General features: G+C 40.2%; 1 protein-coding gene across 1 annotated transcript in view; it reads left to right on the top strand.

The window, feature by feature from the left end:
• The window catches only part of LOC130163719 (lysine-specific demethylase RSBN1L-like), a 37967-nt gene that overhangs the window by 10805 nt on the left and 13370 nt on the right, over positions 1 to 13792 (top strand). The window contains exons 3-4 of the mRNA XM_056368067.1: positions 5082 to 5668; positions 5821 to 5979. Coding sequence (XP_056224042.1) covers positions 5082 to 5668; positions 5821 to 5979 — 746 coding nt within the window. The remainder of the gene's footprint in view (positions 1 to 5081; positions 5669 to 5820; positions 5980 to 13792) is intronic.

Consider the following 13792-nt stretch of genomic DNA (forward strand, 5'->3'; position numbering starts at 1 on the left):
ATAGTGCAGAATGCCCATCACAATTTCCCAAAGCCCACAGTGATGTCTAAAGATTAGTTTCTGTCCAACCAACAGTTTAAAACCAAAAAGTATTATAATCATGTGAAAAATGGAAAAGCACATGTTAGAAGCTGGAGCCAGCAAGTGTTAATAAATAATAATAAAAATCATCAACATGATGCTTGAAGGTTTGAAACAGCAGCTTTACAAAAAAGCTCATCTTCTTACTTGGTGTTTCTTAAGCTCTCAGTCACATCAAGTGGCTTTCCTCAGTGGATGGAGTTGCTTGAATGTTATGGAGATGGTAGTAGAGTAGTACTAGAACTGCAGAGACAGTGGTTGTTATCACATGACCTACACCCAGTGTGGAATTTCAGTCGTGATAACAAGTGTTCGTATATGGCATTGTAGGGGTTGTAGCAACTGTGTGGACCTTGTGTTGAGAACTTTTTTTGTCAAGACGTCAAAATTGGTGATTTATTTTCTGTTCATCAATGTATATATTAACTGGTTCAGCACCAGATTTATCATTTTACCAAATTAAATGCCAATTTATATAGAATTACATAATTAGAGATTTAGCATTATTTAAGGCCATCAATATATAATGTATAAAATACAATATAAAATCAGTTTTTCAGCACAAAAATTGGTTAGTGCAAGATGTGTTGTGATATTATATTGTTACTGTGATAATTGGATTTCTTTATCATCTACAGTTGATTGTGTTTTATGGTTTTTAATACCCTAATTGGACTGCAGAAAGTAGTTGCCATGTTGACTGGTTATTGTTTGGGCAGCCTGTTGGTGTGAGAGTGAGGAGGCAATCAAATGTGTCAATGTCCTGGTGGCTCAGTGGGCTGATCTACACACCCCACAGGCTACTTGTTACATCTGTCTCTCCATCGCTTATCTTTTCTATCACTTTCCACAGTATGCAGTTAAAAACAAAAGAAAATACTATGTTGTTAATGCTAAAAAAATTAAAAGGTGTTGCAGAATAGTACAGACCATCACTGGAAGCATTTATTGCATTCATGCCAGTTAGAAACACAGACTTGTGTAAGTGCACCATGTTGGACCTCAGCATGAATTTTAGCTCAGTAGAGGCACACTAGAAAACCTGCTGCTAAGATAACCAAACATGGCCTACTTTCACAGGGCGCTGTACAGTAAATCATCATTATGTTTGTAACGTACAGGCAGCACACACAACTGCTGAGCATCCCAGTGGGTGTTGGGGAAAAAATGCTAATACTGTGCGTTAGCCATAAAAGGCCCAGTATAAAATAGTAGCTGTGTGGTGGGAGAACTCGATAAGTCTGACAAGTGTTGTAACCATTTTTTTTTCTTTGAGAATTTGATCCCTGGAATTAGGTTGACCTTTGAACCTGCTGCTCCTCACATGGAGAAATTTGGCTTAGGGTTTATTTAGTCTGACCCGCTGACACCGTGTGTGTTTCTGTGTGCGCGCTGCTTGTGCATCTTGTAGCTAGGATTGAAACGGGAGAAGTTGAGAGACAGGCCAAGGCAATGTAGCCTGTAACCCATGTTTATAATGCCACTCTTTTTCTGTCAGTGTTTCACTCTGTCTTTTCCTCTTTTTCCTGCTCAGTCTCTCTCTGTCGCTTTCTGTCTGTCCTCTGCATTGTTTTATCTGACTCTATCTGTCCACACATACTTTCTCAGTTTAGCAAACCAAAACCCAAATTAATGTGTGAAAATTAGGAAAAGGATCCTAAGGTTAGATGATATGGAAGATTTTTCTTTATGGTTGTAAACAAACTTTTTTTTTTGGATTGTTATTTGAAAAAGAATAACTGAAGACATCACTTTTGGCTCCAGGAAATTGTGATGGACTTTGTCACCATTTTCCCCAACATTTTGCACACTAAGTGATTAATTAATCGCCATGTTAATAGGTAATGAAAATAAATATTACTTGCAACCTTAACCACAGTTTTTCCTAAATGTCTCTGTACATGTTCCTGTAGTTCAACATGTGTTTGTCTTCTTCACTATGATATTCTTAAGAACAAAGTCATTTTTTGAGGGTGAAAAAATTGTTGTTTTGTTGTTTTTATAGAATGGCCCCAATGAAATGTTTTAATTACATAACAGTGACAAAGATATGTACTGACAATATGCAACTTCACTGTATATGAAATCAAAAGTAATGAAATACAAAATACTAATACAATAGAAATATTGTATCAATAGATTTAGACATAAAAGGCACAAAAATATGTAAAGTTGTATCCTTTAAAACAGGTGAAAGCCAGCATCAGTTAACCTATCCATCAGCCTTCGTCTGGCTCTACTGTATGAACGTCTTTGTTCTGCTGTGTACACTTTACGAATGTGGTGGCGAGTTTCATTGCTAACCTTTTGACAGTAGTGAATTATTTGCAGAGCAATGTGACGTAATCTCCATCTCTGTGTGTGTGTGTGTGTGTGTGTGTGTGTGTGTGTGTGTGTGTGTGTGTGTGTGTGTGTGTGTGTGTGTGTGTGTGTAATCTGAGCTCCGCCACCAGACTGCAGCTCCCCAGACAGTGGCTGTTTTCTCTTTAAAACTTGACCTTTTTAGACAGACACACCACACACTGACATATACACATGAATGTCATGTTTATTATGATTGATCAGATTTGTTGTAAAGCTCCACTCAGACTTGCAGTGTCCCTGTGCTGGTATGTCATGACCACACTGTGACATTTCAGTCTTACTAAGACTTTGGCCACATACCATAGCCAGTTGCTGCAGATGAAAATTACAGATGGATTATTTGGCGACTATTTCAGTCTTTCAACTTTCTGTATGAACATAGAGCTAGGAAAAGGCTGGACATAGGAGAGACTGAGAGAAAGAGGCAGTGTGTGTGTTAAGTCTGCAGTCATCCCGCTAGAAAGCCTAGTATTTAATCATGTGTGTTTACGATAATAGAGACACACTGGGATACACGGTGGGATATTGAATCGGAGTTCAGAGACCAGAGAGTAGTGAGTGAGTCATTTAATCACAGAGTGTTAAGTTTGCAAATGTTTGGAGTGACAGAGAGATGGAGGGAAAGCTAGAAATTTAATCAGTGAGAGAGTGTTAAGTTTACAATTCAACAGGGCGACAGAGAGAGGGAGGGAAGCAGCCAGAGGAAACATGTATAGGAAATCAATAAGCAGCAAACAGCTATTCTGTCACTAAGGCTTTTTTTTTACCACTGAGGATGTGTGCTTATTTGACTGGGGCCTTATCTGACCTTAAACTGATCATCACCATCTACTACATAAAATACATAAAACTATTGTAAGACAATGAACATGCGTGTGCTGCATACACATTGAATGTTTCTCAATGACACAAAATCTGCCAAAAAGAAAAAAGCCATGAAGGAAAGGAAGACTATTATCTTTTATTGTGAAGTAGCTGCAGGCACACAACATACTGGCAGATGTTTGACATTGACTAGAATACTAACTAGTTGCTAAATCTGTATATTAATTATGCATTTTTCTTCACTGATCAGAACAATTGGCTGTGTTATTGAATATTACATATGTAGAACGTTGTTATTATTGTAATTTTAAAAGAACTTTAAAATAATTTTTTATTCCCAGGAAACAAGATTAATTTTCAGTATCTATATTTGCAGTGAGAGATGGTGAAATTGCATCTCGGTACTTACAATCTGTCTCTGCATTTCACATCACCATTGCAATATCCAACAAATTTATCACACATCACATATTTTTCCCATATTGTGCTGTTCTTCTGTGGGTTGATGAAGGTTGAGGTTTGGGAATAAACGTGCGTGTGTGTGTGTGTGCGTGTATATGTGTGAGTGTGCATGCATGTGTGTATGTGAGAATTGGGGGAGGGTTGACTTGTGGGTTAAATAGCTTTTGGATTAGTAGCTTGGGTATTGTACTGCAAATACCTTCTCTCTCTCTCTCTCTCTCTCTCTGTTGGTCTCTATTGCTCTCTCTCTCTCTCTCTCTCTCTCTCTCTCTCTCTCTCTCTCTCTCTCTCTGCTGTTTTTCATTCTGTCTCATTCCTGTCTCATGTTGCATTGAACGTGTGTGGGGTACAAACTACACTGAAGGTGTGTGTTTATATGTGTGTGTGAGCGAGATAATGGCTGATGTTGGAATTATGCTGAGGCAGCAGCGCCTCTATCAAAGTGATGCACATATGCACACACGCACACACACACACACATGCAGTAAATATATCTTGTTTACACAACCACTGGGCAAGAATGAACCACCAACACGTTTGTAAATCGACGTGAACAGCTCTGACACGCACACTCTCACAGACGGATACATACAGTAGCACAATGCATAAATTTGCATGTTCCACTTTGTCCTGCCCCGGGCGTTTAAGAGATGGACTACCATGTACAGTATTATCTCTGTTCAGATATGCCACTCGAAAGCTTGTTTCCTGGCTTAGTCATATCTGCTTTTCTCAAGGGATTCCATTTCAGGGCTCTTCAATTTATTTTATGTGTGCACCCCAGGAGAAGCTCACCATCTGGGAAAAGCTATGACTCATCTGTCTACACTTGCTTAAAATAGTTAGGACTCATTTTTCAGTTTAATTGTTTTTTAAATAGGGAATTTATCAGTTATCAGTTTGTTTGGCGATTAAGAAACTGAAAATAAATAACACAACAATCCAGGGGAAACTATTGTATTTTATTGTATATTGTTTTAACAGACTTAGGAGCATAATCAGCACCTTATTTGCAGTGTTGCCCATATATCTCCTCACTTTATTATAGTGGAAGTATGTCATTCCAAAGAAGGACCTGATTCACTGTAAAGTGCGGTGAGAAGTGTCTTCTTACAGCAGGGGTTATTGAACTATTGACTTGTTGGTTCATTACAGATCAGGAAGCAGACAGGAATTGATTCTTACAAATCTTGCAAGAATAACGTGTAGCCCTGCTCCCTTCAAGGCTTCTCAAAACCAAGTTTTTTCAATTTTTGTGTTGATTTTTTTAAGAATGCTGTCTCCTCTAATAATTCCATTCCCTCTAAGTAACAACGTCCTTTCTTCTCTCTCTGTGTGTCACTGTCCAGATGAAAAAGAGAAAGCCAAGATTAACTCAGAGGAGTTGCAAATTAAAAAAGTGAAGAAGAAAAAGAAGAAGAAACACAAAGAGGGGGAGAAACACAAACGAGTGAAGATGTACCACCGCTCCTGCCAGACCATTTGTGCTGGTCTACTTCTTCTCCCTTCTTCCTCTTCATCTCCCACCTCCTCTTCCTCAACCACCGATCCCACACACAACTCCTCTATGTCTCCGTTCAAGTCCCCGCTACCGGTTTACCCTTCACCTAACAACAAAACCTCACTTCTCCTGCCCTCCTCTCCTCCTCTTGCCTCAAAATCCCTCTTTAACTCTTCTCTTCACGACACTCCCAACTCTCCGTCGTCCTCCATCACTACACCACTCCCTTCAACAGCCAAACAACAGCCGCAGTGCACCTATCCCGGCATGGCAGGTCTGGAGTTTGCCCCATACATCCACATAGAGCACCAGCCTAATGGAGGGGCGCTGGTGGCCCACGCCTACACCTCACAGCTCTCCTCTCTTTCAATGGGCCAGAGGCAGAGATTTGCCCAGGAGTTTGTCACCTTGGCGTTCAGCGAGGACTCATCCCAGGTACGGCATAGATATTGATCAGATTGATCCATGAATGCTGTGTTCAGTGCAGCATGATGCAGCTGCAGTATGAATGCAGTTAAATATGATTTCTTTTCTCCTATTCAAAACATCAACATTATCTAAAATACTTCACTGACCATGTTTTCCAGGCAGCTCATTATGTCATGGGGATCATCCATGGAGAAGCCAGCTACCTGCCTGATTTCTTGGACTACTTCTCAACCAAGTTCCCATCAGCTCCAGTCAAAATGGAAATACTGGGAAAGAAGGACATAGAAACCACCACTATGGCTAATTTCTACACTCAGGTTAGTCAGGCACCATCACACACAAAGGGGAGCATTGGTAAGACGGAGAGCATGAGTGTGGGGGTAGATGGTCTATTTGGCAGCTCTGATGTTGTACTATGTGTAATTTGAGGTGGTATGATCGAGGGCACACACTGTAACTGAAGTTCAACAGGAAGAGCTGATGGCATGATATCGTTAGAACTGTCTAGACAGCATTTTTTTTTTTTTTTTTTGGTGCCATTTTTAAACTTTCACTCTCACACATGCACACAGTGGAGGCCCACCAAGAACTTCTCTGAAATTGTCACCAAAATGGATCATGTCATTTTCAGTTGCATGCCTAAAGATGGCTGCACACACATACACACCTTAGTTTCTGTTTAAAATGTGTCATGTTGCTGGCTCCGGTGTGGCGCAGGGAAAAGCTATAATTGTTAGTGAATGGAGTTTTGCTTGAGACTGTATCTTTGTGACTGCTGTGTGCTTTGGTGTTGTTTTATGAATTTAGCATGGTAACTGTGTGTGTGTGTGTGTGTGTGTGTGTGTGTGTGTGTGTGTGTGTGTGTGTGAGACTTTTGTATAGATATTGTGTTTTATGCATGGCTTGACCTGTGTGTCAGTATTTTGTCCATGTGAGCACAGTTCAAGGAAAATATAAGAGACTACAGAGTACAGTCACTAAAAAGTACAGTGATTTCACATCTTGTGTCCAAGTAACCAGCACTTTTTGTTCTTGAAAAGAAAGATTAATGAAGGACAGCGGATGGAAAGGAAAGGAGAGAATAGGAAACTCAAGAGACGAATGAAGAGGTGGGTGGATGGAAGAAAGGAAAGATTGAGATGGAGTGCAAGTCGAGGGAGAGGATGAAGGGATGCTGGGGAAAGGCAAGAGATTGATAGAAGGAAAAAAACCCAGTGACTGCTGTATGTGGATAAAAAGTTGTATTGTTGTGGCTTTTAACCATCTGGTTGAAGCATCTGCCTCCATCTGTCATGCATCAAGCAGCTTTTGGCATTTATACAGACGTCTGATTGCTCAGACTAGATTACAACTTTTTAAATGATAGATGGGTCACACCTCTCGCTTCTGTGATACTTAATCTTAAGAAAGCACACCTGAAGTGACAGAAGGCAAGAGAACATTTTAGAGAGGAAAAAACCGCACATATTCCAAGTGAGAGAAGGCGTGAGAGCAAAAAGGTATATAGGGTGTGGATTTAAAAAAAAAAAAAAAGGAAAAAAAAAGACAAAGCTGAGAATAGGTGTTGATATAAAGAAAAGAAAGTGACAGTACAGTAAGCTACTGAAGACGGGAAGTTATAGACTGTAAGAGATGACTGCTGTCAGGCAGGTTGCAGGCTCACAGTGAGTCAGGTTAGAGAGTCAGAACCAACACAAAAGGTGTTTTTCTTCTTTTCTTTTCAAAAGCACAAATATAGGCGTAGCTGTAGTGGGATGCGTCTCACCCACTCCTCAGCATACTACATGGCCTTTTGAGGACAACTGGAAAAACAAGAAGTGTGTGTGTGTGTGTGTGTGTGTGTGTGTGTGTGTGTGTGTGTGTGTGTGTGTGTGTGTGTGTGTGTGTGTGTGTGTGTGTGTGTGTGTGTGTGTGTGTGTGTGTGTGTGTGTGTGTGTGTGTGTGTGTGTGCATGCTGGCGATGTCCGTCTGGATTGTTTCTTCTGTGCACAGTGACACAGCTAGACCTCTTCATTTAGAGTTGTCCCATGTCTGTAGTTCACTAATGAAAAGCCTTTTGTTGCCTCAAACCTCCTGAGTGGCTTTGTATTGAGATACTGCCTGCTCTTTTTCAATGTGAGTGCAGGCAACACCGGCTACCACACTATGTGACTGTGTGTGTGTGTGTGTGTGTGTGTGTGTGTGTGTGTGTGTGTGTGTGTGTGTGTGTGTGTGTGTGTGTGGTACTACAGGGGGGAGAACAGTTTATGCTTTCTATCTCTCTCCGTCTAGCTATTTTTTTCTTTTTTTTCTTATTATAAAATATTCATTATGTTATTCTGTGTGTTTCTGTCTGTTTTGGCCAGTTTTGCCTCCACAAACACATCCCTGATCTCTGAGTGATCCTGAATAAATTAAATGAATGAATTAAACATCGAAATCGTCCGTTATCTACGTGGAGTTTTCCCCTCAAACCTGTGTCCTAAGCTGTCCCTTTAAGAGTAGTGTTCCTTGCAGGGCTAACGTCATTGTCCACTGGTCTTGTTAATTTTTTTTCTCCCTCCAAGCTTTCAGCAGTGACCTTGGGAAGTAGACATACAGTCTACACACACACACACACACACACACACACACACACACACACACAGATGTGACCATGCACAGCAATATATACACAGGCCCAGGTGTACACACAGATTAATGGTTTATCATGCACGTTTTATGTTTCTGCTCTGGTGTTTGGCTCTCTGCAGTTTTCTGATGTGTATGTGTGTGAGTGTAGAACGGAAAGGAAGGAAAAGAAATTTGCAGCCGCAATGTTTTTTTTTGTTGTTTTTTTTTTCTGGTTTGATAAGTCCTCCATGTGTAACTTACAGTGTGTGACAGTGTATGTTTTTGATGATCTAAATCCTAGTATTTTGTATTCAGCACCTGACTGAAGGCATTTTCACTGCTGGTAAGGATTATGGGAGATTACAGCACTCCATTTTCTCAGGGCAAGTACAGTCTGACAGACAATGTATGATGTGCTTCGACAGTGAGGTAATTTGGCCTTTCCTGTTTAGTCACTGAGTGTAATAACGTAGTTACAGCATCAGGAGATTAATACAAAGCCAAAGAACAGACTGCGGCTTGTTGTATTAAACTGTGCTCACATTGTGCCTGTCTGCACACTCATAGCCGTTTAAGAGCATTTACAGCTAACATCCACTATGTTTAGGGATATGACTGGAAAAACAAATGTGGTCTGTAAATCGTTTAATGGATAAATTTGGAAACACAATACAATATGGAAAATTCTGTGGTTAATTTCATCTTAACTTTTCCATCAGAGAAGTTAATAAAGTGATTTATTTCAGTGTCTCTTAGTGTAATGATTCAACAGGTTTTGATGCAACCTAATATTGTATCAGATCTGAGGCCAGTCTCTGTGTTTTCCGAGAATACAAAGATGAAAGAAAGTAAGAAAATAATATTTGTCTTACCCAATTCCACTGACAGCCAAAGAAGGAAGCTTTAAAATCTTGAAAAAACATTTACCCATTCATTGAATTATTGCATAAAACATTTATTTTGGATAATAATACCTGTGGATTCTGTCAGAAAGATATTGAGACTGTAGAACTTATTTTCTTTCAGTGTAAACCTGGAGTATTCAGAATAAATAATAAAACAATAAAAACATTTTGTGATAACTAATTAGATTTTGTTGGGTAAACATTTTATTGGTAGATTAAGTACCTAAAGGTCAAACCCCTAAATGAAGAAAGAGAAGAATTAACTAATTCTCCATGCAAAATATTAACTAGTGTGCCGATTTTATTAAGCATGGCATGTTGGGTTATTACAGGGATTAAGCAAGACTATAGCTAGCTCTTTGTCTCCGGAAAATCCCTTTAGAGTTTTCTATGCTCTCAATTTGACAAAAACAAGTTTCGTTTACATCAGTTGATTTGGTGTGTCCTGTCTGAAAGTTTCAGATCATTACTCAGATAGTTATGTGTTGATTTTATCTGGCTCCAGCTCCAGTCTCCTTCACTTCTGCTACGCTCTAACCTGGAGGCAGCATCTTTGCACTTGGCCTCCAAATATTCTACAAATCAGACTTTGACGTTGCATTAGTCTCACACTTCAGCCTTACAACCATGAAGAAGCAGGGACAGTCCTCAAGTCAACTCAGTTTATCAAGGAACAAATAAGGTGGAAAGCAACCGTTACATTACTTTTAATTCAGAATGTGTTTGTGCATTCACGTGCCTCTTTGTGGTTGAGCCATGGGAGAGATTATGTAAGAAAAGTGTGTGCGATTGTGTTTGAGGCACCAGTCAGCAGCCAGAAGCTTTGTTGTGACGCAGGCACAGTAATAGACTAATAGACTTAGCACTCTACAGACTGAATGGGCATAATAAGTTAGAAAGAGAGGCACAGGGCAAAGAGAGGAAGAAGGAGACAGGCACGCAGAGGTCAGGAAGAGGTCAGAGAGAGTAGCGAGATCATGTCTTGACATAAACTCAGCCGGAGAGAGTGAGAGATGAGTTGACAGTATGAAGGAAAACTTGTTACAGAATTAACAAGTGGGTGAACCAGAAACGGAAAAGAGAGCAGGAAAGAGAAAAGCTTGATCTAATAGACTTCCCATCGGGGACGCGAGTATTATCAGGGAAAGAGGGAGAAGAGGAGATGGAGACACTGACAGACAAGAGAAAAATAGATAATCAGCAAGTGGAAAGTAGGGAGGGAGGGAGATGATCTGTTAAAAATATACTGCTTTTAGCCAAAGAAAGTGACAGCAGGGGAAAGATGACAGTTATGATAATTATATATAATAATGCCGGCTTTTTAATCTTGTGAATTTGTGGACCTGGAATACCAAATGAGCCTCAGTAAATTTAGATAACGATACAGAGAGAAAGAAGAAGTATTCACTGTTTTCATTCTTTTGTGTGCAGAACTTTTGTTGTTTGACTTGATAGTGTTCACTCCCTGTATTATGTTTTGTCTCATGTCTTGTCTTAGATAAAGCTTTGTTATCAATTTTAGCAGTGAAAGAAACGAGTAAATACGATGTTGGTCATGTGTTGTCACACATTTACCCTCGGTGTATTTATATGCACTTACACAGAGGTGAGGAAGGACTGGAGCATCTTGAAGAGCACTGCTCAGAGGAAGTCTCACATTTCCTGTTTCCTTGTGTTTGTCTTCACTTATTATAGACAAGCTCTGTGTGTGTGTGTGTGTGTGTGTGTGTGTGTATGTGTGTGTGTGAATCACTGACAAATTTATCTGTTTATTTCAGGCGGAGGTAGTGCCTCCTAATACTCTTCCTGTGATAGTGAGAGACTGTTCTCTTTGCAGACAATGTGGGGGTTATTCTGCAGTTAAATTATGCATGTGTAAACACACACACGCACACACACACACACACACACAAACAGGCAGAGAAAATAGACACAAGCACAAACAATTCTAAGTATGCAAAAAGATGAATGTATGCCCTCACAAATACATGCGCTAGCTGAGAAAAATGGTGGAAATGCACAAATACTTGTAAGTATGAAGGCATTTAAATCCACACAAACACATTTTCCTCTCAGTATCTAGGTCATTGACTCAGTGAGACTATTTAAAGTTGTGTTTATATGTGAGTGTGAGTATTTCAAGCGTCTAGTCATCATCATCTTATGAGGGTATTACACTGATGACTGTCAGGGCACTGATACAGTGAAATAATGTGAACAAACACACACGCAGCTGTGAGGCTTGGCCTGCCCATGCACGATAAACTGATTCATTTTGTTAATTTATCATAGATTGGATAAATACAGATACACGGTTATTTGATGCACAGATTTTGATGGTTCAGGAGAACAACACATCACTTTAGACAACACATCTGCAGCGTAGACAGGTTGTTTTATCCACTGAGTAATAACAACATATTCTACATTCTAGAGTCGAAATTAACAGTCAAATTATTATTTAGTCAACTGATTATTTATCGAATATATTTATCCTCAAATGTGGGGATTTGCTGCTTTTCTTTCTTTCAGATCATTGTAGCTTTGTGTAGCTTGTACCTTAGACTATCCCTTTGGGCTCTGGGAGAATGCAACAGGCATTTTAAGGTATTTTCTAATTTTATAGACTAAAAAAAACACATTACTGGTTAGAATAATCAATAGGTTAATGGGTAGTGAAATAACCTTAGTTGCAGCCCAGCTACATACTAAAAACACAAGCCCATTTTCCTATGCTTGGTCTCAAAAGTTGAAATACCTGAATTCATTTTAAACATGACTTGATCAAAGTTGACCATGAAGACCTATAATTAGCTGTGTCACTTAATCCTGCCTGTGGTGACGAGTTGTTATTTTGATCTCAATTTTGAAAGAACATTTCACTGTCATTGACCCCCATAATCCTGTTTTTATGGCCAATCTCTACTCATTACCCTGCCCATATAAATAACCACACTACTGCACTGAGAACATTTCCCCCTATTAACAGCAACACCCTGGGGGAAATAGCTGCATCACACACACACACACAAACACACACACACCTGAGAACTGCTTGGTCTTGCATGACTGGCCTCTTAGCAGCTGTTTGGGGATTTAGTGCCTTGCTCAAGGGCACACCTGGGAGCTGCCAAGCCTGTCCCCCTCAGTCTTTTTCCTACTCATTGTTCCTGTCTTCATTACTCCTCCTTTTCTTCCCTCCTCCCATCCTCTCTAACCTGGCCTCATCTCTCTTTCTCTCTCCTTGTCACATTCCCTCTCTCCACCCCGCCCTCTTCTTGTCTCTTTAACATCTCTTCCTTTTATTTATTCTTATCTGATGTCTCTTACTCAGTTGTCCTGTTTCTACTTCACCCATTTTCCTGTCCTTACTCCCTCTTTCACCATGTTATCTTCATTTTCACCCGCATTCCCCTCACCCCTCCTTATTCCCCTTTGGGTTATTTCCATCTTTGCCTCCATTTTTTTCTAACTTTCTGTCTTCTCCGTCCATCTACATTTGTTTCTTCTCTTTCACAGCTTGTCTTCCTAAACTTTCTCTCCTTCTTCCTTTCTCCCCTCTTCTCTCCATCTGTCTCTCTTTCTTTCTGCCCTGTTTATCCTCACTCTCTCCTCCCTCTGGTCCATCTCTCTTCTCCCCTCTCTCTCTCTCTCTTTTTATCTCTGCCTTGTTGTCAAGTGGTGACTCACTAGAGGCGTGCAGCCAAGGATCTGGCCAACACACGCGCACACACACACACACACACACACAAACACGCGCGCGTGTGCACACACACTAACACATGCACACACATCCTGATCAGCCAAGAGTACAGCATGCAGGCCACATGCTGCACGTACTGCACACACACGTACACACACAAAGACACTGTTGATGGCCAAGGGTATGGGAGATGGGTGAGGCACACGCACACACATACACAAAGACAAACACACACACACACACACACATATGCAATGCTCTGTCAGCCAAGTGAAGAGCAGCAAACAGTCTGTTGAGTCACACCGGTGGAACAGAAACCGCCAACACTCTAACACACTCTCTGTTTCAGTACCCAGTGATGATTAACAGGTTCTTCTCTCTTTTTCTGGACAAAGTCACACTTTGTGTTCCCCTGTGTTGTATTGCAATCAAACAATATTAAATGCATATATATTATATAACCATCAATATTCACAAATACATACTGTATTCAAAAACATCCTGATGTTTTATATACTTTAAGTACCAGATGTTTGGAACACTTTCTGTTTATTCATACATGAATACATCTGTAATACCAGTTAAAAAGCATGCACTTTTAATAAGAAAAGTCCTAGTCCTAGGGCAGGTGTCCATCACAACTAATGAGCTCTCACATTTGGCCACAGACTTTTCAGACTTTGTACCGATCTTCTTTTTTTTCATGGGAATTTCTGAATCATTCATCTCAGATATTGGCCACAACCAGTTCACAAATTCAACCTGTCAAAAAGGGCTGCAAGCAGCAGACATAGCCTCGTTTTAAGGTGTCCCATGTCAAAAAGATTGGGAACACTGCCCCTAGAAGATGACTGACCAAAATATCAAGTATGTTTTGTCTATGATCGAGATGACCAAGAGGAGGTCAAGGCCAGAGAGGGGCTATTAAAC

Source organism: Seriola aureovittata, chromosome 22 (genome assembly GCF_021018895.1).
Source record: "Seriola aureovittata isolate HTS-2021-v1 ecotype China chromosome 22, ASM2101889v1, whole genome shotgun sequence".
NCBI lineage: Eukaryota > Metazoa > Chordata > Actinopteri > Carangiformes > Carangidae > Seriola > Seriola aureovittata.